The 25595-nt window shown below is 35.9% G+C and overlaps 1 protein-coding gene across 2 annotated transcripts in view; it reads right to left on the reverse strand.

Moving 5' to 3' along the window:
• Positions 1-1230: 1230 nt before the first annotated feature.
• The window catches only part of UNC13C (unc-13 homolog C), a 136546-nt gene continuing 112181 nt past the window's right edge, over positions 1231-25595 (reverse strand). For both annotated transcript variants that reach the window (XM_027688299.1, XM_027688300.1), the window contains 6 exons: positions 23935-23991; positions 22776-22856; positions 18698-18845; positions 4465-4557; positions 3575-3734; positions 1231-2632 (listed from right to left, as the gene is read on the reverse strand). In XM_027688299.1, coding sequence (XP_027544100.1) covers positions 2347-2632; positions 3575-3734; positions 4465-4557; positions 18698-18845; positions 22776-22856; positions 23935-23991 — 825 coding nt within the window. In that variant the 3' untranslated portion in view covers positions 1231-2346. The remainder of the gene's footprint in view (positions 2633-3574; positions 3735-4464; positions 4558-18697; positions 18846-22775; positions 22857-23934; positions 23992-25595) is intronic.

The raw sequence follows: 25595 nt of genomic DNA on the forward strand, positions 1-25595 counted from the left end.
GAATAAACAGCTACAGAAAAATATGATGAAAGTGCTTTGGGGGAAAAAACCCAGGAGCTGTTTACTGTTTACTCCAACCTTTCTGAATTCACAGAGCCACAAATGAAAAATTGTGGAATTCTCTTTGCATTCTATCCACAACAATGTTATGTAGCAGGAACCACCTCATCTCTTCATTATTTCTCTTTTTTATTTGAAAATGAGTCTGCTGATATGTTCTTACATTAATTTTTGTTAACTGTTAATAGATTCTGTGTTTTAAATGTCATCTAATGTCGACACTTTGGGCCATACCTTGCAGAAATATAGTTAGGAAGCACTGTGACTTACTTACACATGCGAGTGGAAATTTCTGAGGAGGCAGTATTATACTCAGATTAAATCCTCTTTAATTTGTTTGAAGTTCTGGTGCCACACCTGATACTATTAAAGTTACTGTTTAAGAAGTCACTTAATGTCTACATTGATGCTTACATTTTAAAATGTTTAATTATCAGCCTGATTTTTCACATGGAAAAGTGGCTTTGTTCAGTTGTGAGTTAAAAAATGTCCCCATCAAGATGTCCCTCTGCCATCACATGTTCTGCAAAGCCTGTCAGCAGGATATGCACTAATAAGATAACTTGGGTCCAGCCCACCCTGATATGATCTTAGTGGAGCGTTGGTAACTCTCTAAAGGCTGTGCAGATCTTCTCTAAATGTCCAAATATACTTATGACAAATCTACCTTTTACTATTCAAGCAAGAGGATTGAGGGTATTGAAAGAGATCCTTAAAATCTCATCTAAATATCTCCCAAAAGGGTCTCCCGGAAAGAATCTGGTTGACCTGTGTGGAGTCATGCACTAGATTTTTAGAAGACTGGCATCAACATTCCAGCTACATGTCCTCCCTTCCTCTTAGTTATTTCTTCCCTCTAAACAAAGCTGAAAACCCCAACCTGTGTAACTAGAAACACTTGTGACCAAAACCAGTGACAAATGTGTATCATTACAGAACATTATGTGTATTATTGCACATTATATTATATATATATATATCTACCTAATTTATTGTATTTTTTTAGGACACTGAAATGTCAAATCTTACACTTATAAAACAGCCAGATGCTAGACAGTGCAAATATAACTTTAATATATTATAAAGTTATATAGTAAGCCCACTGCATGGGCTTCACATGCAGATAAACCCAATAGTTACATAAATAATATCAAATGACAAAACTAGAAAGCAGTTTCTGCATACTTTATTGTACAATTCCTCACTAAATATATTTACAGGACACAGAGTTTGCTTTAGTGCAATACATAGTAATGTTGCATAAGTACAAACTGTTGAACATTTCTAAAAAAAAATTAAAGAAATAAAGCACTTAACTGATGTTACAGCTAAGTATGTAAAGCAACGTTATAACTCTGAGTGAAAATGCTCACAGCATCTTTTCTTTTCATAAACAATTTCTAGAAACAAACCACAAACCAACGTTACATATCCCAAGCTACCAACCCTTGTACAGTACCATATCATTTAAAAAATGACTTTTTAAAAGCACATATACTGTACTGTACAGCAGTCTGTTCTACAGATACTGACTTACTCTTTTAATACAAATATGATATTACCATGGCAGTTTTGAAGAACAAAGTTATCTCAAGATATCAAACATCAGTAACAAACTCTGGTAAGCACAGCTTCTTGAGGACCTGCTTAAACAGCATTTCTTCACAGTGATATTTATGAAAGGTTGGAAAAGAGATTAGCATAAAATATTTCCATCCTTTTTCAGTTTTTATGCAAAAATCATTACTTTATATTGGTAATTATAAAATTACAAACACTTTCTATAAGTAACTGCATCTGTAGTAATGATAGAAAAAGTTATCAGTAAGACACCTAAAATGAGGCTTGCATAAAATGACAGTTTGAAGAAAACTAGGTACCTCATTTTTAAAATAATGGTAAAGGAGGTAACTTAATTTAGAATAAGCAACACAGTAATTTAACAGAGACAATCTATGAATCAATTAAAAAAGCTAATTATTTATTAATAAATGTTAAAAAAGAAAGGAATTGTGGTGAGGCGAAATCAACATTTCAAAAGATATGATGAAACATTTACTCTTAGTTTTGGCACTTCATTGGAACGATTACTTTACCAAAGACCAAAATATGTATAAAAGATATACAGCTCCTTGACATACCTTGCAAATATAGTACATAAGTACTGGCAAACACTGAAAACATAGTTAGTTAAACATTCCCACAGATTTGCACATGCATGCACTATTCAGACAACAGCATTGTATCTATGTTCTGGCGGTGACAATCTTGCATTACTTGGGGATTTTAGGCTGTTTCTTCAGCGGATCTTGTTTCTGTTTTAAGCCTTACAAACTCTTTAGCGACTTCGTCATTGTTCCTCTGAGAAAGTATCCTGAGAATGGTGAGCCCAGTCTCGTCTACAGAGATGTTTCTCAGCAGGGGGTACCAGGAGGCACAGCTTCCTTTCTCGGCGATGTTCTGCAGCTGGATCACTGTCATTCCTATGATCCGGTCCTCCCGAGCAAAGCAATAATCTTTCACTGACAGGTGAAGTTCGTAGGCTCCTGGCTTATCTTCGTTACTCAGCGTGCTGTGTGGATTAAAAAAGGTTAATTTAGAACAAGGAGTTCAGTTTAGTTCTCCCAAGGAATGAATTCACTCTAGGAATCTTGGAAAAATTAAAGTGACGGTGGTAGTTTAATTTTGTAGTTCTATTTTGTTGCAACAAATATAATTTAGTTTTAAACTTCCCACACAGTTAACTTTTCAGATGCTACTGGTGATGTAGCTTCTGTTCCCACTGACCTGAACAGGAACAGAGAATTTGCTCAATGTCTGAAATAGGCAGTTACCTTTCCCTAGAAAGTACATAAAATATTCAACTAGTTCTACAACTTTAAATCCACTGCAAAAAAAATAAAGAAAATCACTGGCAACAAACAACAAAAGTAGCTTTGTGGTCAGACACAGCGACTGAACTCATTCCCAGTCAGGGCTGAAGGATAAGAGGATGAAAATAAATTGGTCTCACTTATAAAAGGGGAGGAGGAGGAAACATTGAGAAGTGCTGTGAGAAGTACTAGATTTAAAACCCAGGTTAGGTGAAAGTTTCTAACAGTTTTAAGGATTAAATTACAACAGCATTAGATAAACAGTACTGTTAACAATGTGCAACCCTTTACATATTTAGAAAGCCCTGCAGTCATAAAGCCCCAGATATGTAGCAGTAATAATCAATGCTTCAGTCCAAATAACTACTGAGGCCAATGGGTTCTGAGGTATAAAAACAGTTATTCCTCTGTAGGGAAATGAATTATACATTTTAACCAGCTTTTTCAAGACTGAGAGCTTAGTGGCTGCCATTCATTCTCATATAAAACTAAGATACAAATTAGTAAATAATTTTAAAATGGTGTCTATATCTATGGATTTTGATGTGTATAGCAACCTTAGGATGGGTTTTTTATGTTCTTACTGATTTAACAGCAAAAATTTGCACAAAATATGCAGTTAGCAGACAGAAGAGACTTACAATTGAAAAGTTTCATTGTATTTTGGTGACCAGGTGTTGCTCTTCGTCTTGGTTCCGTGTTTTCTTTTCTTGTCACTTAGTTTAGGACCCAACATGCAAACTTCCACAAACGGCCGGAACATGGCTGTTGTTTGCCAGTTTAGGTTATTAATTGCCACAACTATACACAAATAAAAGAAACAAAGTTAAATAAAATTCCATTGGAAGAGTTCCAACTAATTACCCTGCATGACTTTGTATAGCCAACAAGAGGTGACCTGAGAGCTTTCCTATAGGATACCAATACCTGGCAAGCCCAGGAGGAGCTTTGCCTGTTTGCTGCCAAGTAAAGACATCTGACTACTTTTGGGCTCAACAGTATCAAACATAAACATATGTTTTAGAAATCCTTTACATTTACAGCTTTTTTTTTTTTTTTTTTTGCCTGCTACCTTCAATTAAAAAATCAGCTTATACTAATCACAATGATATGGGGTTTTTCTCTGAAATTCAGAACAAAGACATTTTGTTAAAAAGGCAAATTCTTAACGCTTAGTGCAGTCATTCACCACCCAGCTTTGCTGCAGATTTTAGAGAGTTAAATGATATGCAAGCAATATAGAGGATATTTTGACACATTTGACTTTATAGCTCCAGCTTTATAACTTAAATTTTAACTGTCTATACAGAGAAGCACAGACAGTACTTAAGTGCATAATCTGCACTTCTGCTGATGTTGAGCAAGGAAAAAGTACATTCCTAATCACCTGAAGCATACTCACAGCTTCAAGAGTACTGTAATACTTAACATTTGTTATTTTATTATTGGTATGCTTTACTTAGTATGTAGTGCTTGGGGAGTTTGCTCTTTGTTGTTGCTTTCTTTTTAAAGGTAGCTGCTGGAAACTTACCTTTTACAGTGACTTTATGCTCCCCAGTTCCAGGATGTGTGGAGACATCCACCTGTATAGATATCTCACCCACGGAATTATTAGCAGTTTGAGCTGAAACAATAATTAATAGGTTAGCACATCTGGCTTCAAGAGAAGTAGTGAAAGTTGAGTGGTGTTTTCTGTCAGAAACACTTAGATATTTCTGACATGTTTTACATTTAGGTGTGAATCAGTTACAGGTTCATAAGTGATTTTGCCACAAAAGTACCTGGCAATTGCAAATGTCTGTGTAAATAAAATAAAATATCCTGTTCATCTGGAACTTTCCATTTTTGTTGTCATCAGATGCGTTTGTATCTTGAAATGCAAAAGTTTTATCAAACTTTGTTTCCATGTGCACCCCAAAAATCTTATTGATAGTATGCATTTGGAAAGTTACTTCTGTATTGTTATTGATGAATCCTTTGCTGGGGGTTATGTCTCAGCAAAGAATTAAAGTTCTGCAGTAGCACAGACAGAGAGGCTTAAATAAAAAAAGAGGAAGGTTGAAGGGATGGCAGAGGAGCCAGAAACTTTAATTTTTAAAATTTTTGCTTTCGAGCGCCAACAGAGGTTCTAAGTCAACTTGCACAGAATGATTCTTTAAAAGGATTCTCAGTATGTATTGAAAAGTCCCTTAATATATCAGATTAGAACAGTACAACATAAACCAAATTGGATGTGTTTGCTTGTTCTTTGCTTGGATGACTCTCAATGCTGAATTCTGTGAGCTGCACTTGCACCTCAGCGTAATCTCTGTGAACCACAGACTAAAGCAAATTTCTGCTCCTTTATAACACTACTATCTCTGTGGGTAGCAGAGGAATGGTTCTATCTGCCTTCTGTTTATACAGAAATTCCTTTACCACTGGTTCCCCGTCAATCTACATGTGAGGAGAATCAAACATACCTTTAGAAGCTTTCCAGCAGTTCATACAGGAATTAAGGAAACAGTAGGGAGAAGAGTGTCTTATGTAATAATAAAGGGGGAAATGATTTCCCCCCCCAAATTAGTTTATACTCGAATATTTTTTGTTCCTTTATCATGCATAGTTCGTTTTTTTTCCCCCTGGATTTCCTCATCAGTGGTTTCCTAGAAAGGAGTTCCACAGTGCTGTTTATTCATTGTGTTGGAGTGATCTGTAATTACATTGTCTACACTGGATGAACATTGCAAGGCCAATTAAATACTCTTACCCCAAGTGTTACTGCTTCAGACAGCAAGTTGTTTTTTTTTCCTGATATATCAAAATGTGGAAATTCAGTAGTCATTTAACATGCTCAGAACCTTGAACATTTTTCTGCATTTTCCAGCTTTCAGGTGAGTTTGGCTTGGAATTGTAATAAATGCACTTTTGGAACATAGTCAACAGTGTTTTAGCAAAAATATACAGTGTCAATATCTTAATGCAGTTATAGGTGCCACTTCTGAATTGCAAGGTACCTGTACAAATGTTGCTGTTAGAAGTATTTCAGTAACAGGCAGAGGGTTTGGACCACTACTGACATGGAAAAAAGCAATTTAGATATCAGATTTTTAATGACAAGCAGTTTAGTTTCTATGACAACACTTAAGGTTACTTTTGTATTTGCATAATTACTTAAAGTTGCACTATACAGAATCTCTAAGATGGTGAACCATTCTTCATCTTGCTCACAATAAATAATATATAATTTTTTTAAGAACTTATATAAAAATTTAGGAATCAAATGGACTAGAAAAGCTAAACAAAATTAGTAGAATGGCTTTATTTAGAAGGGTAAACAAAAGCATTACCCAACTACAGTAAAATTTACTTTTATTTGGGAAGAGAAAGGGAACTCTCTTTGGTCAAGGTCATAAATTTAACTCTGATTTTCTTTTCTCTTGCAAACAGTGTCCTTAGGCCATGGATCTGTGAGTAGCATGTTTTTAATGGAGTTACATTTAACCCACGGTGCTGACTTGTGTGAAAAAGCCTTCCCTTACATTTTTGTGGATTAAGTGAAGACAACACCTATAATTCAGAAGGCAGGGTAGAACTCCAATACTATACATAATACATATTTATCTATAGGGTATTCTTGTTGGCTTTGTGATGCTGTAGAGTAAATCAAAGAGAATAGAGACTGGAGGTCCTGGTGCATTAGTCTGTCTTGCAAAATCCCACCTTTTCAAATTGTTACATAATTCATGGAATTCAAACTTAATGGGTTCTTTTTGTGGTGGTGAACATTTTTATGAGTAATGCTTTTTATTCCATGGATAGCCTTCCTTCAGCTCTGAAGTTTGAGTTGAACATACTGTAACTCTTCAGTTTTTAATCTTTTGTTCTGATTAAAAAGCTCTCAACGCCAAGTTGGACAGGAGAAAAGAACTAGGAATCTGTAACACTTAAATCTTAGGGACACTGAATGTGTGGGATAAACTGAATGTGCTGAGAGAATGATGAGAAGTTCTTGAACTCTGTCTCAATCACAATTAATAATAATTTACTTCCGAGTGCAGTGGAAGGTGAGTTGGGCTGATCCTGAATATCACTGAAAATATCAGCCAGGGCAAATTACTTGTTTTAGCCTCTAGCTTAAAAAAACCCCAACCCAAACCCCGGTCAGGAGAAATCAGGAGTGTTGTAAAAGAAAACAATTAGCATTTTTATTAGATAGCTTAGGCAGCAGCCTGTGGATGATGGTGATAGTGGAGTGTGCTGTGTTAACCTCTAATGCCATGTATGATTTTACCAAAACAAAAATCACTGAATCTGTAAGATAAGGCTTGTTCTGTTTCTCCGACTTTTTTATTAACTTATGCAAAGTATATTCTTGCAAAGGTCTTCTAACTGATCTCCCATTTCTTTTCCTGGTAGACCATAATTCACAACACTGCTCTAAGCAGCACCACAAATATAGGGTGGGATTAGCCCTGTGTGCACAGTTCTGCTCGACAGGGTTATAAAGAAATCTGTACAAAACATCCCATGGTTTTATACTGAAAGCAGCTGACATTAAAATAATCCTACATTCAGTATTGCTGAGGAAACCTCCTGCAGCAGAATGTCTCAGCCAGCAGAGACAATTTCTAGTGGAGTCCAGAATATAAACTTGGTTTCTTTCAGTGACCACTCCACCCATCTTTCTCTCTCTTTCTGACCTGCAGAGCAAACTAGAGATACAATTTTAGGACATCCAATATTTGCTTAGGGCATCTCTTCTTGATGTTCAAGAACTGTGGCATTTAATTTAAAGTCTCTGATCTGCCTATTTCTGCTGGGTTTTGTTTTCTTTCTTGCTACCAGTTTTTGTAAAGTCACAGCAGGAATTAGTGATTCTGGTTGCACTATAGAAAGGTCCATTTATCCTACCACATCTAATAAGCCAATTTAACTGACAGTAAACATCTAGCCCTGCACTGCAGAGAATGACTGCACTTTTCTTCCTTTAGTGCTGTAATATAACTCATTCAGAGATTAACAAACTTATAAACGATTCTCCTTTGAAAACCTTATGCATGTTGAACTATTGCTGCTTGCACTCTGATCTCTGTTTTACCATTTATTTGTTAGGCTATTCATGTGATTCAAAATACAGCATCCTCTCATAGGTGCTTCTTAAAGCCATCAGCTGCATTTTAAGTGCAGTCATTCTTTTGCAGCAAACAAACTGTAAAGGAAAAAAATCTCCTCTAGCCAAAGATGCTTGCTCCTCAGGGAACAAAAAGTCCAAAAAGTCAGGCTTTAATTCCTCCTTATTTAGCACCTGGAATGTCATCAAAGTGATGGCTGATAAAGCCTTAATGATTTTGACAGAAGACAGGTATTATGGACCAAGGACCAAGCCAACTGTTTCTTAGTCTTGATAATCATATTTGCTACATATGCACAGAGAAACAAATTCCCCTGCCTTCTATTCCTTTGTAGGTACCTTTGGAGAAGTGTGAACTTGTGGACTGTTGTGGACTCTGGTAGAGAAAACAGCAGAAAATGCAAGGGGAAAAATGGGTCATGTATATTTTGTAAAAATAAAACAGAATCTCCCTGTATTTTCTAGGATGATATTCCTGCTAAATGCAAGAGAATCCTAGTGAATCAACCTGTGATTGTGCACAAAAGTACATTGCTTTGGAAGGGTTCCTTTGTCCTCCTTGATCCTTTAGCAGCAAGAAGTTTTCAAATGAGGAGTACTTTGGAAAATAACTTCTAGCTTTGCATGATAAAAGACCCCAGCAGAAATAAATGGGATTCACAGAGGATGAACTAGCACAAAATTTGAGAAGAGAATTTCAGGCCTTGACACAGCAGAAGCAGTACATCTGGTGGAAAGTACTTTTCAGCTATTCTGGAAGTTGAGGCATGGAAACTGGGATGCTTTCATGAGTTCTTAAAAAAATAATGGAAAATATTAAGAGTAGTTAGGTTTGGAGGCTACAGGGAGCATTGGTATGCAGCACCAACCTCAATGAGAGTGACAAAATGAACCTGAGGAGCTGAGGTAATGATTGTGCTGTTCACAGGTCTCAGCTCTGACTCTCCAAACACCACAGTTATGCTGCTGTGAATAGTTAAGAGAGCAGAGCTTGTACATAATTACTAATGTATCATTTCATGATATGGAACATCATCTGCCTCATGTATTATCTTATGATAGCAATTCCTTCATTTGAAACAGCTTTCAGATCTTTTGATATTCATCTTCCTGTTGGTAGGCTCACATAAAATCCTTAAATCTGGAGGAGGCTTTATTTAAGAGTCTGTTTCTCACAATGTAAATTATAAAAGACAGTAGCAAATTGTGTGTTTTGGAGAGTGAGAGAAATGTTAAGGATATGCTTGCAAAACAAGAATTCTTTTTCTGCTGCAAAGTTATCTAGTAGCAAAAGAGAAGAATAATGGAGTGTTTTTGTCATTCTTCACCTACAGACATATTATTTTATTTTTCATCCAATAACAATTACAACTTTCAATAACACAGATTTAATTCCTTTTCCTTGTCTTTTTTCTTTTAATTTTTTTTTCTTAATGCTGTACTCCAGAAGCATTAATTGATAAAATGTTTGTGGTCTATGCAGTGCCCATTCTTGTTTATTGGTGCTTGCAAGGACAATTCTAACTGTACAGCCATATTTTAAAAAATGCACTTTTCTTCCCAAATGTTTATGAGGGCAATATGCAGACAACCATTGTCTCTCTGAGCCTTTCCCCAAGCTTGCATTGCATTCATAAAGCTTATAGGATTTGTTTGGGAAATCGTGTTTTATTCAAAAGTTCTCTTTTACTAAAAAACCCCAAATCTTATCAGTTAATGAAGTCGATTGTTTTTTCCTCTACCTTCTGTCAAGTTTATAGATCTGTTGAGCCTTAAGTGTATGGTTAAGTTGTCAGTGTATGTATAAGAGAGAGAGTAGGTGTATGGGACAAGGAGGCATAGTCAAAACTGGAGACTTGTGGAAATTCAGTAGAAAAATAAAGGTTGAGCTTTGTCACCCAAACCAGCAACATGTGTCCAAAACCCAGTGTAGACTGAGATTCATGGTCTTTCTCAGCTCAGGTCCCAGAGAAGTCAGAAATGTTCTGTATCCCTCTTCTAATGCAAGGAGTTACATATGTCTGAGGAAGGAATTGATTCCATTTCTGGAAGCTGGAACCTATTAAGCAGTTGACACAGCATCCAAAAGAGACCAGTGTCTGGTCTCAGGTGCTTGAAACCAGAGCTCCTATTAGTATTTGAAAGGCTTTTATTCTATCTGTGTTTATTACAATGTAATAATCTATTACTTGCTTTTAAAGAAAAGCATGAAATGTCCGAAGTTATTGAATACGTAAAAATACATTGTCAGAAGTCCTTTACTTAAATTTACTATATTCCTTTTTCTTCACACAATTATCTTTTCATTTTCCATAGATTCATGGTTCCTTACAATTATTGAAGGGCTAAAATGAGCCCTAGGTTGAGAAGGTACACATGAATTAAATAATTTACTGTATGGAAAATAAGTGCTTCATTAAAGAGCAAAGGAATCTAATATTTACCAAGCACCCATCTGACTTTAAATACTAATGTGTTTTTTTACTGAACTAATCAGTGCTTATATAATAATAATGTAAGATGAGATTATAAAAAAAATTGGGATTTTTTTCTTTTTTTGATCTTGAAATTTTATAATTTGCCAAGATTACCATGTTGGTATTTCTCTCCTTCCAGCTGGCATGGATCTATAATCGATGTTAGGCTACTCACATTGTTCTTTTCTGCACTATTTATTTGAGCTCTCTGATTTCCCCAACTTCCACACTAAACGAAGGTGTTTAATTCTTACTGATTTTTTTCAGCCTTTCCCTTTACTTTAAACTTAGTTGACCAAGTCTCTCTGTGTATATCTACACTACCTCCTTCTAATGTCTAGAGTTTCTTGTATTTTATAGTTCTGGGGCTGGATGTTCTTTTAAAGACTGTCTTCTTCCTAGACTTTGGTAGTTTCTTGGCTTTCTCCTCATCCAGGCTCTCATAAAGTCATTGCAAGTGGTGACCAGCAGTATTTTTGCCCCAAAGTAGTCAAAGGGTCTGGAACAGTTTGTATGATTGTATTAAGTTTCTAAATCTGTGGAGGTTTACATTTGTTTCCTTTTTTTTTTTTTACTCCAGCTTTTAGGGTTCAGGATTTCAAGACATTCTTTACCTCTCTGAGAATTAGAAATCTAGCTCTGAAGGAAAACAACTACCTGCAAACAAATCATCATGCATGACATGATTTTATTACCCAAGACTTGGAAAAGCTCACTGAGCATTGTAAGCCAGGCAGCAAAACCAGCTGACCTGGCAATGTTGCCTGTGGTAACCCTACCCTACCCCATTTGCTCACTAGCTGCTTCAGCATAAAGCTGTTTATTTAAACACTGGACCTGTGCTTTGACCTTATTTTCCATACAGGGTGTAAGAATGAAAAAGCTGAACAAATATTCAAGCTTCCACAGTGCCCAATGCTCCAGGAATTACACAAGCCATGAAATGAGCACTTTAATTCAGACAAGCATCTGTCATCTTTTGATTGATGATGCCAATAAAATACATATATTTGTCTGGCGTTCATCTGCTAATTTATTAGAAGATAAAAGATTGGAGTGACTCATCGAGTTGTTTTTCACAGGATCCTGAGACTCTGTGATTTAGAGGAAAATCTTGAGTGCATTTTTAACACTTCCATTTAATACAAAGAGTAAGTTAAAGCTGAAATGTTAAGAGAAAAGCAAAGCATGAGGGAAACCTGATTTTATCATGATAACCACACAAACTGCAACATGTGCTTTGCTTTAAAAGGTTGCTGTATAAGTGGTTGATAACTGTTTGTTTTGGGGGATTCTGAGAACCAAGTCCAGTTTCTTGAAGGCTGACTCCAGCAACCATTTATTCCCCAGGCTGCCATGAAAAGATTGAAAAGATTTAGAAGGTTTGTATTTGATTAGAAAACGGAAGTAATTTCTCTCACGGATCACTTGGTGTGACGGAATTAAGGCTGACGGGATTCGGCAGCATCTGTGAGCCTCTCTGTACAACTGTACAGAGCCACACCAGCAAAATACATTCTCTCCTCCTGGAATTTCTGTGCTGTCAGACGGAGCGATTTGAGGCATTCAGAGAGCATAATATAAAAGCAGAATATTACAGTGTTAGTAGAAAGTACTGGTTTGAGTGTCAGAGTGGAAACCCAGTTAAGGCCTTTCCCTCCATCTCTGCCATGTTTTACACAGCGAGGGCTGGAATTGAACAGCTCCATCGTGACCTTCCCTTATCTGGAGCTGCTGCTCTGTCCATGTGGTAAGAAACAGATGAGGCAGCTTTCATCTGGGAGGAGTGTATCCAACTGGCATCATCCCTCCATGTATATGTATATGTGTGTGTTCTGTCCAGCATTTTAACCAGGCAACATACAGACCTCTTAAGAGGTTTATGTATGTATTGAATGCTCCACTGATACTAATAAGAAGTTATTTTTAAAAATTGATGACATATAATTCACACAATCTGTAGCTTGTGTTTATTTTCTTGAAGACTTAGAGGGAACCGATATACAGCTTGTTTCTAATTTAAATGCTTTACTGTGTCATTTAAGGAACAACCAGACATTTCCTAATGTAACAGCCTCGTAGGTGAATATTTTGTAAAGATCTTCTGCTTTACCAACAGTCTGGTTTTCTATATGTGAACTTTAAATTATTTGTTTTTCTGCCACTATTCTGAATGCATTTATTTTGCTATCAGCATACACTAGAATATTTCTACTGGTTGTAATTCCACGAGTTTCTTGATTGTTGTATTTCCTGCTGTTTGTTCCTATACATTGCTTGCAATTGTGCACCGATTCCTGCAGCTCATAATGCAGGTCTGGTTTTTTTCTTTCATGAAATAAGGTTGTGTAACACACAATTCTGACCTCAATTTGAAACTACAGTGGATGAAGCAGGGATTATTTCTTGAGTTAAATTCCCTCTGAAGTATAGGTTATGAGAGAACTGCAGGACTTGAATTTCCTGATAGAATACAAGTATAGCTTTCAAAACATGACAGTTAATTGTAAAACAGTTTTGACAAGCAAAAGCAGAAACAAATCTTTCTTTTTACACTTATAAGAGCTGCTAAACTATTTTTATTTTCTATACACTGATGTCATCTGTCTGCTTGCCTAAACTATAGTTAAGTACCAGTTTATTATTTTAATGTGATTCCATATATTTAAAAAGATATTGAGGTTCTGCTTTGCCTTGTACCATTACAGGTTGCAAAGGAACACAGAAATGAATTTTGACTTGGCAGTTGCAAAGAATTTCTCTTCAGTTTGGTTTGTGTACCTTCCTTCCCTCCTTCACAAGATGAGTGTGGAGCTCCTGTTAGAGATACTCAATCTCATTAGGTAAATATGCTTATTACATTTTCCTGTTTTCAGATGCATCTTCCCCTTTTGCCTTTCAGTTGTCTGTCATAAGAATGAAGAAATCTGATACAGACCAGCTGATGTGAGAGCATCTGCAGCCTTGTAAACACACAAGTAGGAATTGCAGTATGAGCTCTGTGCTGTGAGATGAATATTGATTTTTCTGCTTAAGTAATACAAACAATTTAAAGTCAAGCTAAAAAATACATTGCAGTCCTGCCACTACCTATTACTGTCGTTTATCTTACAATAACAGTAGCATTCTCTAATGAGGTTTATAAAACTAAGCTAAGCTGCTGTAAATTTATAAGAAAAAATATTTCTCTATTTCCAATAAGTAACCATTTTTGATGCAACAGTGATACTTACTTTGGAGAAATTAGTGCTAATAAATGAGAACTAATTCAGGACACAGTGTTTGAGGTGCTGTCTTTTCATGTACATTGCTAAAGCTAAAATAATATTTGTTCAAGTGTTATTAGAGTTGATGCTAATCAAATCTAATATTCACAACACAGAGTTTATGAAATTTCTGAAGATTTAAGGCACTTCTGTAACTACAGGCATAAATCTCATTTTAATTTTGATAGTCTTCAAATGAAGTAGTTTAGGAGATGAAGTTGTTAATTCAACAAAAAGGTGACTGCCTCTCTGGTTTTTTAGGAATTATTTTAGAGAAGCTTCTGCAGTTCTGATCTCAGCTTTGAGTAATGGTGAGGCAAATACACCACACTGTAGGAAAGTTTATACAATAGGACAGTAGCTATAGATGTAGTTTTACTTCAGCATTCTGAGTCTGTTCCCTCTTCCGAAATACAGAAATACAGTAAGAGTTTGCCCTTTGGTTTTTATAGTTTTGCCTTCACTGTGAGAATGCCATTGAATTTATCTCAAATTTACTTAAAATTAGCTTATCCTGCCTGAACTGAAATTCAACCATTTTGTCTAGAGCTGTTGTAGGTTGATAACTTGAATAAATACATCAATATACAAAATATATGGTCATTTGCAGAAAGCTTGGAGCTTTCCCTGATGTTCTGGGCTGGTTTGCTGGCTGCTTTCCCCCTGTTACCCAGCCATGGTGTGTTCTGGCTATCCAGCACTGAACCCCCAAGTTCCTGCAACCAAGCTGGGTTTTACAGGTCAGGCTTGGCAGGGTGCTGCTATTTTACAGCTGATTCATTCTTGGCACAAAGTGCTGTGTGCAAAAACAATTGTTTGGTTACAAAAGATTTTGAAAACAATCCATATTATAGACTGAATTTATGCAAGCATATTATCCTGCAGCTGAATTTAGAGGAAAAAAAACATCCACTTTTACAGTATGAGCTAATGTTTGTTATTATTAGTGTTCAATCTAATAGTGACAATTTACAGCTGACAGAAGTCCAGAGGAAAGAAGATCAGTTTGAGATCTGGACCTCAGGTGATATACTTGGTAATGGTGTCCTGGTGCCACAAGATCCTCACTTGGCTGTGTTTTATATGCTCTTTGCAGAGGTATCAATGACCACAAAGCATGTTAAATACTGAGCACTCAGGCTTTGAAATGCAGTTCTCTTCACTAAACTGCCTTCAGGTTTTTAAAAATCCTTGAGGTGTATATCAATGTCCATTTTAAAGGCTCCAAAAGTGACCTGCTCCATGAACTGGTTCTTGGCAACATTAACACCAGTGTATGGTTGAATAAGAAGAAAACACTGATCCAGAAGAATGCACTTACAACAGGCACTGCAGAATCACCTGACTGCCTCCTGATTAATGTTAAATGTGAAACTCAGGTAGGTAGAATGAAATTCATTAGCAGTTTATGATTCATAGTATGTACTATTACAAAAGTTTTCCTACCAAAAAGTACTGATAATTTATTTGCAAAAGAGAATGCACTGCTGCTCTGCGTGTTTGCCGTGTGTGGGTTGGTATCACAATAGGACAAGTGCTAGCAGGTTTTGCTTATTTTTCTGGAAATTTTTATACTAAGGGACAATTATAGATGAAATTCCCCCTATCGATACCAGTGTTTAAATCTGTAAAGATCAGAGTTTCTGCAGTGTGTAATTTCCAAACAAACAAGTTGAAAGTGTGTGGCAGATCTGGGATAGCAGTAGGGATGCAATTGAAGAGAAACCTCTCTCTCTTTTTGTGCCAGGCAGAAATCTAGGTTTTTAATATGATAGCATGTGACAGAACTTATGCTGTCACTAAGTGTGTTAATCTGGTACCTGTACTGTCTGTATGAACTTTAAAGATAACAGAAAAGTGTTGTCTAATAAATAATTCTCATAGTGTGGTTACAGATTTGTTTTCACAGTGCTGCATGAGCATTAAATTTACAACTTTCTGCAGCAAAGAATTGTTACAATCGAAAAAGATCTTCAGCCATGACAAATCATTATATGGAGAAAAAAGAAAAGCAAAAAACAAGCAATATTTTTAGTTACTGAAACAGTTACTGCTGGCTTATGTGCTCAGCATTGTCATTTACTTATTCAAACACTTGTCTGCTTTGAAAACAGTCTGTGGTGGTGCTTTGAAGAGGAAAAGTCATCAGAGTAAGATTACAGAAGTTAATTTGCTCATTCCTGTCTGTGTGATAACTTGCTTTTAAAGCATATGTCCATAATGATGTAGTCTCATGATGTATTTAAAAAGGCAGTAAGAGTTCAGCTTTCAAATATTTAGTGTAGTTAAATTGCCTCAGGAAAAACTATGAATCCCTAAATCATCATTTTAAAAGTTAGGAATGGTTTCATTAATATTGTCTATGCAAATTGCTTTGTTGCCAAGAAGTTCTTTAGGAATGTGTAGGCACAAAGGCTGGGAGTGAAAATGCTGGTTCAAGCAGCCATTCTTCTTCAGAAATGGTGCAAATCATATTCTTGGATAATGTGGTTATTCCTACTGAACTTGATCCCACATCTACATGAATATAGGATGTATCAAGGGCCATAACATACACTTTTACAGAGTAATTATCCTACAATCATTAAGGTTGGAAAAGACCCCCAAGATCATAGAGTCCAACCTTACACTTTGTGTGGGTGTAACGTTAACTCCCCCTTCTCACAACAATTAAATAATTTTCTTAGAAAAAGTACAGCTTCATCATGGTAAGCAAAAAGGTATTTTCACCTGTGGTTAAGAGTAAGGCTGATTGTTGTCTGATTCCAGTAGTCATTAGAGGAAAAACTAGCATCCACTTTTTTCTAGTCATAGCTATTATTTCTTTTTATTTAAAATATTCCTTTTTTTCCATTGCTTTGAGTTTAATTACATCCAACTCTCTATTGATTATGGATTGGAAATCTGTACAAATATGAGGGCAAATTTAAACCCAGTTATACTCCAAAGAAAGTTTCTGCTTTGTAAAGAGGGTCATTTGAACTAAATGCCAATGATACAGCTACAGCTGTGAGGCTGGAGGTCATAATAGATGAGGATTTAATTCTTTTAAATTAGACATTAAAGGATAATGAAAAGCTATGAGTCACTTTTCCTTAACTTCATTCCCAGTGGCTACATTTCTGACAATACTGGTGTGCAAACAGAGGCCTGCTAATGTGTGCACAGAAATGAACACAGACCTCAGGCTGAAATCACAATGAAAATCAGAAAATTCAATTTTGCTGTTCAGGATTTATAAAAGATCTCTACTTATGGCTACAGCCTAGATGATTTTTTGCTCCTGAAGTTACAATAAAGGTATCAAGGTATATAGATTATAAAGGTATAAAGAAAAGCAAAATATACTAGTAAGTGATAATTTTCCGCCTAAATCCATATTGTTAATCTCTTTCTTTCTTTTTTTTTTTTGAAAGGGGGAAAAAAGAATATATTCTCTACATATTAGAATTTTACAGCAATTTTCTCACTTGTAATATATGAATTATTAACAAAGATTTGCTCAGTTTAATACGGAAATGGCTTAGGAAATCATTCCTTGGGATTAATCTTGGGGCAAGCTGCAAAACTAATGTTTCATGGCTTTTATACTGTGAGTAACATCCTGTACTTATGAAGTAAAAGCAACTAATTTCCAGCTTAACTGTCAAATTAAAACTCTTCTGATTCTTATGAGCAGGGTGATTTATTATAGATCAGCAAATTGTATTCCTAATTTATTATAGATCAGCAAATTGTATTCTTTCCCAAATACTCTAAGTGGCAGACAGGCCATTTTTACAAATGCCCATTTCCTTCAAAAGAAATCTAGTGAAGATTACTATTGTGCAAAAATTTGCAGTTTCTAGAATAAAGAAAACATTCAGCTTAGAATATAGTGCACATTAGCTATGTAAAAGCAGTTCCTGAATGTACTGTCCTAGATCCATAAGACCTACTTTTGAAAATAGAAGGACTCTTTGCCTTAAAGTATAACCATGAACTCTTGTCCTCTTTTTGAAACCACAGAAAGTCCTGTCCTGAAATAAACCATTAATGAATTGCATGTGTATTTTAAATGAAGAGAACTTTGTACTTCAATTTTTTTGGTGCCCTACACCAAAATTCTCAAGCAGGAAGAAGTGGCTTCAGTGTTACTGATGTCCAGATTCAAAGTGTATCTAATATCACACTCTTGCATGTTCCCTCCCTTGGTTTACTCTTGGGAAAGTATCAAAAATTTGAATTTTGAATAGCAGGCATAAAAAAAAATATGTGCTATTTTTAGCAGAGTGGCTTTGAATCTGAATTCTGAAATGCACAAAGAGAAAAAAATCTAGACAGGGAAAATAATGGTGTATTTTAACCTATAGAAACCTTCTAATCCTTTTGAATCCACTGATGAACTGCTAGAGGGAGAAATGTGGATTCTGTAACGTGGAATCAGTGTGCTACATTAAGGACATGTTGCTTATAATTTATTGTTCTTAATCACAAAAGGAAACCTCCTAAGGGTTTTAACCTTGTGCAGTTATCTGTGATTAGTAATTAATATCCTCCAGCTCAGCAGTTATCTAGAGCTGCCAATGTGCTCGATGAATTTACTGTTTCTGCAGTTATAACGAGCACTTTGGAATGGCCTCCACAACCCTGGGTGAGTGTGAAATGCTCCTACAAATAACCCTGATGTTCAGTGTTCACCCAGAGCTCTGGGACCTGTGCTCCCTGGGCAGTGACAAGTCACTAAAGGAACTGCCCTCAGAAAAGCTCCATCGATTGACAACAGCATCAGATGTGGGAAAACACCACCACTTGTGACAATAACCTCTAAAATACAACAGTGTGTGGAGAACAAGACTGGCAATCAATCATTTAAAACACTTAAAATATAATATGATGTACTTTTTATATCCCTTATAGATCACTTACTTTGAGAAGTCTGAGTGTTTATAAACTTCTTTATCAAGGCGTCAGTAGTTTGTGTGTAAAGGCTCAGAGCGTATTTGAGGGACTGTAGGTCTGGGCTCTTTTCCAGGAAATTCTTTTTCAGCCCACTCCCTCCAGCATGGAAGTATTGCTAAAATGAAAAGCAAATATGGTTGTTCATAGAGGAAAGTTATCTGAGAAAGTCCTCAGTTGCAGATGTACAATTTTAAGTAAAATTCTTAAATGAACTTTTAGAAATAACAGCGGGCATATGTAGCTGGATTTATGATTATAGCATTTGAGACAACTGTCATCATCTCTGCTACAGAGCTTCTCTCCCAGGGTAAAAAAAATAAGTGTTGTTCCAGAGAGTGGAATCAGTTTAAATTCTTTATCTAAAAAAAACCCCAAACATCAAACTTTCAAATCAAGGCATATTTACAAGAACAAATAAAGAATATGTTGCTTTTGAGGGAAAGGGGAATTTTTAGAAAACTTTAAAAGAGAAGAACATTGAGTGTGAAGTTTTGGATTGGCATTGCATTGTAATTCTGTCTGAAATTATGACTATGGCAAATTATTAGAAATTCCACGGAAATTTCCATGTTGATTATCTTTTCCAATTCAAATTTTGACCTGTTTCACTATAGATATGCAGAAAACGTGTGTCATCCTTGAGGGACCACATTAGGGTTTCCTGGGCTGTGAAAGGGAGAGGATGGAAGAGAAAAGGAGCTCATTGGTGGAATACCCTGGAAGGCAGTGAGTAAATTTTGTCCTTCAGAAGAGGATTCCTTTGGGGCAGAGCAGCTGCACCCACAGCTCCCTTTGTGTGCTGCTGGCAATGATGCAGCAGGAAACCAATACACCTGCAAACCTAAGATGGGGCAGTTCTTCCCTCTGCAAGCAGCTGCACTGGTGTAGAGATCACTGCCAGCTGGGCAGCAAGGCCTGGCAAGACAGCCCTGCCCCTTTTGCTGTCCCACATATATATATATAGATAGATACTAGCAGAAGTACCTAAAAGAGAAAATGACTACTGATCTACTAGATTTGGAACAAAACCACTTTTACCACTTTGATGCCATGCTGGCTATGTAAACGATATATATAAAATATATGTAAACTGAATATAAAAACATATTATATTCCCTTTTCAGTCCCAAAGCTGACTTCAGAAAACTTAAAACAGATTCTTCTCTTCTTCCTACCTCAATGAAAAATTTCTCCTAAAATTTCAGGCGAGACAGTCATTGATGAATTAATGCACTTAAACTCCAATGAAAAGATAAATGTGCTACATGCACTCATTTTGTTCAAACACCTTGCAAAGCATTTTGCAATCTACGTTACAGCTCTAGGTCTCAAGATCAATAAAGCTCCCATTAATGGCTAATTAGTAAAAACAAACAATGTTTTTCAGGAACACACTGTGACTACTTGATGACATGGTCCACTCTGTACAGGGAGTGCTGGGGACTGTCAGTAGAATCTTCTGGTTCCCTTTTTGGAGTGTTGCCAGAGGAATATATACAATATACACTCTCCAGATACATATATATCCACTAAATGCTATATCCTAAACTTATGTGGACAGTGCAGACCTACAGTCCCTTTGTATTTGGTGTACACATTCCACCTTGATTCTCAACATTTTGCAGGAGATGAAACATAAATGTACGTTTCATAACAGTTGTTATTTACATTTCTGTGTTGAAGGCTGCCGGTCGTCATAGGGAAAAAAATATCTGTAGCAGCAAAACGGGATTTGAGATCATCAGGCTGCAAAGTTTTATATTGCTCTATCACTGTGGGGGCACTTAGTGTCAGCTTAAATGGTCTGACTAAATCACCTCTATCTTCTCATCATTGCATACTTACATAAAATTTATATCTTTCCAAGCAAATTATTTCATACTATATATTCCAATGAAATCTCTCCTGTCTTAATTGCTTAAAAGTGTAGTCATGATTTCACTAAGGACTATAATCAATTTATAAGCAAGTGTTAAAATCTGTTAATATTTCTTGCTATTGTGACAATTACTGTGTTTTTTTTAAGTTCTGTCTCCCAATAAAATGTTATCAGCAGCTGCAAATGGCTAAAAGCTACTTGAAATCTAACAGGTAATTAAAGAAACAAGGACACCTGACCCTTATCTTCCTGAGTTTTTTACACTGCTTTGCTTTTGCCCATAAATGGTAAATTTTGCAAGCAAAACCAGTAACGTGAACAAATCATTATTGTACGGAACCAAATATAGAAAAATAATGAGTAAACAGGGTTTTACAGATTCAGCTGGATGGCTGATATCCTGCTCCTGAGAGATGGAAACCCCAAAATAGTTCACCTGCTCCTTGTGCTCCTGCCTGAGGAGTTTTGAGGTTTGTAGGTGACACAAGAGGTTTGAAGGGCTCGGTGACAAATGAAAGGGGCAGATGTCAAGTGTATGGAAATCAATGCAGGAGCCACTGCAGCCTCAGCCAAAACTTGACAAATGTCACACAAGCCCTTTTGGGTGTGGGTGTCACTCTGCAGAGAGCCTCTGGGTGTACAATGGAAACTAGGACAATATTATCAATATACATATTCTCTGGGCTGAGATAATGAGACAGCAGAGAGAATCTCAGTTTGAGATAACTGAGGCCAGAAAGCCACTTCTCCTAACAATAAATTGCAAATTAAGATAAAAAAATTATATATATATGTATTTTGCTACAGTTCTTTTTACATAATATAAAACCTCATTATATGCTATATATATTTAAGACAAAAAAATTATTCCTTTGTTTTATATTCTTTGAAGCCTTAATTACACCATCAACTATTAAATGATAATTATTTCTCAGTAAATTAAATGAAAGGAAAAATAAAAAAGTCTGCAAGTACAGAGATACTCCTCCCTGCAAACCCTTTCCTTACCATAATCGTGTACTTAATTTCTGAACACATACATTATGCCATTTTTACCATTCTTCTGCTCTTGTTTGGGCAGCCTTGTTTTCTTGCTTTTAAACGAACCATATTTACTTAGCATTACAAAAAAATTCTATATTTTGATCATTAAACTTATAAACTGCATTCCTAAATCAACAGAGCAGTCTTTTTTTCTTGAGGTAACTCACAAAGTTTGTCTTTCTTCACTTTCTACCAGTGTAAGCTCTATTTCTGCATGGTCAAGGCTATTTGCTTGGTATTTTGGAAAGCAAAGATTTTGCCATATCAGGCTCCAAGTACAGTAAGCAGTTATAATGTCATGTCATTGCCTTACAATTTGAAAATAGGTGTCTCAGAAAGCATTATTTAGCTCAGTTATGTAGCACACAGAGATAAGAATATTGAGTTAATAAAGGGTTTCCCCTATTTAACCATTCCCTCCATCTCTGGACTTTTTCTTTAGTAAAATGATCAATACCCATCTCTGTCTCTTTAAGTGCTGGAAACTCAGGCAAGGTTACAGTTTAGATTTTTTCCCAACTTTTATGTGTTTAGAACGAACTCCTTCAACGGAAAATAGATTCACATACTGAACAGAAGACTTCACATGGCTTAATTTGGGAGCATTCAGTGCTTCAACATTTTGTTCCATTTATGTTTCCACAACATTAGTAATCCCCAAAGATTATTTTTCTTTCTGAAAGAAATGCCAATTCCACTGCAAATCAAAAAAATGCAATTGGGCAGCCCTCTCTGAGGCTTTTTTCTTGTCTTTTGAGACTCTATTTTGTTGCACAAGACTTGATCCTAAGTATTTCCTCGTATTTATATCTTCAACTTTATTATACTTAGTAGCTGTCTCCTTACCTTCCTGATGTGCTGTCTCTTCACAGCAGACACAAAACCACGCTGTTATTCTAGTAACTGATTGCTTTTAAGTTACACCAGGTAATGATCCAGGCCAATGTGAAAAACACTGATAAGTACATTAAATGATATTCCTTAATGGCTTCTTTTGACTTCAGAAACTCAATCTGTGAAGACTGCATGAAAGTCTCCAGGTTTTTTTTTTTAATAAAAAAAACCTCTCAGTCATGTTCTTGGTCATTCCAGCACAGAACAGAAAAACACATAAAGCTGTACCTTTATAGTAACCAGTGCTACTTCCATTATTGCACATTGCCTCAGGGTCAGGCTTTTGGCTTCCTCTCGAATCACGTGGTCCTGCAAAGCAAGTGAAGACTGCAATTGGTTTTGAAAGGAAACTGTTGTGGCTTGGTCTTGGAAAAACAAATATACAAAAAAAAAATCTGCCAAATGCCCTCCAAGGACGTATGATTAAGAGGCATTAATTCAACTTCAGATTTCTTTTACAACAAGTTATAACTTAGAGCAATCATGTTGTTTCTTGAAAACATGGACTGCAGGGGAAAATACTGTTTAATACTAAGTATCTGCATAGCTTTATTTATATTCCTAGGATGTGTTATTTCTCTGTTCTAGGGAGTAGGGGAAAGGTTAAAATTTAAGTTCAAATAATTAGATGATACAAAAATTATTAATCTTATTAATAAACCTGAGAGTTTAACTAATCTTTGTTAATGCTGCATGTTTTTTTTAAAAGAAGGGTCTCCTATCAGAATATGTTAAAGAGTCATAAAGTGATGCACTCCTGTGAAATCTTTGTCTAATGTAACCACCAGTAACTTACTTATGTAACATTTTAACTCTTCTAGCAAACCAATTATTCACAGAAGCATCAGTTATCACATATCTGCACAAATCTGAAGTCCTGATGGCAAAATTGGTTGGCAAACTACTGCCATCAGTATCAAACGTCTCAGCTCTCCATCAGATGGACTCCAGTCCTGTACTGCTGAAGAGTTTATTGCAGAGGTAAATACTATGTTTCAATGCACACCATAATTAGTGCACAGAAAGAAAATTAATAGCTTTCTCACCTTAGAGCTTTTTAGAACTGGTTCCAGGAGGTAACATAAAGATCTCATATTTTTTTTTTTTGGTGATGTTTAATACTTTTAAAGCCTGTTATGCAATATGGGAATGATATCTTCTTGACCCATCTAGTGATCACTTACCATGTAAGTAATCAGTCATTTATTCATAATTGGGTTTTGATGAAACTGTAAAACCATTATTCACCTTTGAGTAGTTACTGCCATATTCAATCTTATTACAGTAAATAAGAACGAGGTCTGAAGTTTGGCCTCACAATCACTAATTATCCATCTATTTTTTTTCATTAGCTCAAGCCATTCACAGTTTCATCTGGCTCCATTACCTTGAGTTTTGACAGTTGTCCAAGATCTTTGGCTGCGCTGAATATCATCTGGGGCCCCTGTAATCACATTGAAAATTAAGGAAATAGACTCACTACAGCGCATTTTTATGTCAACATGATCTTATTGTCTGCCAGGACATCAGCCAAAAGTGTTTTGCAAACCGTTTTGCAAAAAAAGTGTTTTGCAAAGCTAAATAAAAGTTTCAATTACACATGAGACACATTTTCCCTCAGTTGATAAGGCCAGGTAGTTGAATGCCTCAGCACGATTCCCTCCAGGATCCTGCACTTGAAACAAATATTGCACATTCTGCTGATGGTGGTTTCGTGTCCTCCTTTCTGCTATCTCATTTTGTGTTTGATATTTTAAGCTGAGGCTGTGATTGCTTTCACACAGAGTGTCAGTGAGATATTTGTGCATGACCACAGCTCTCAGGCATTATGCTAAAATAAACAATCATCCAGGGAAGTGAGCAGCCCCGAGGAACCTGCAGGAGCATGACTGCCTACAGTGAAATCTCAGTTGAGTAACACTCAGAGGAAAGGTGGACTGTTAAGACAAAGCCTTTTTTTAAAAAAAAGAAAGCAATATTTTACAGTAACCAACTCCTGGCATGACACCTACATGTTTGTCTCAGACAAACAGAATCCTACTGTAATTCCATGCTCACATCTTTTATCATAGTTACTTCAAATAATATAATTATTAGTGTAGTTACTTGGCAATTCAGCAAGACATAGTTCTGAATAACAGGATTTCAGAGAAAAAAGGTTCATCCAACTTACATTGGACTAATTTTTCATCAGTCTTTCTGTACCAACAGGTTTCAGTTTCCAGAAATAACTTTGCTTCTATATCCCCTTCAATTGAAGAAGATGTAATATAGAACTGCAGCTTAAATCTTCATTATTTATTAGTAGTGAGAATGGTAAGATAAATATGAAAACTAAAAAATACGCCCTGCTTCTGATTACCTGTGCCTCACCCTCAGACAGAAAGAAATAATCAGGGCTAGAAAAGAAAAACATTTCTCATGGTATCCTACTTTTTATTGATTTTCTTTAATTGTGTGTTTAATAGTAAACAGAAGTGCACCAAAATAAATGCAACTAGTTAATACACCTTTCTCCTGCCAATGGAGACACTTTATATAGAGTCTTCCACTAGTAAAGCTCACCTCTGACCCGTGCTGTTCTATGAATGAAAGTGTAACAACTGATCCTGCATAAAGCTAATAAATGCTCCTAGAGCATGATGGAAAATGCCAATGTTTACCCAATGTAAATTCTGCTTAAGTATTTGCAGATAAGATTCCCCCCAGATGTTAGGAAAGCAAATTAAAGATTTCAGAAACATAAATTTGAAACAGTCATTCATTGAAAGAGAGGTTGTTTATAATTATGCATAGTAAACAACATCATTATGGTAAATATGAAAAAATTCAGTGATTGGTGTCTTGGTTATGGTTTTAAGATTAGCTCTAGTCTAGAATTTTTAATAGCTCAGGTCATTTCATTACTACCTTAGCACCATTTATACATGTCCTATTAGATTTTTTCCTGCCTCTCCAGCAATATTCTTTCATGTGTCTTTAATATATGATATGCCTTTAACTTATGGACACTGACTAATAGATTTTTAGCAGTTTAACTGATACCAT

The sequence above is a fragment of the Neopelma chrysocephalum genome, unplaced genomic scaffold, assembly GCF_003984885.1.
Source record: "Neopelma chrysocephalum unplaced genomic scaffold, ASM398488v2 Primary Assembly neopelma1_75, whole genome shotgun sequence".
NCBI classification, from domain to species: Eukaryota; Metazoa; Chordata; class Aves; order Passeriformes; family Pipridae; genus Neopelma; species Neopelma chrysocephalum.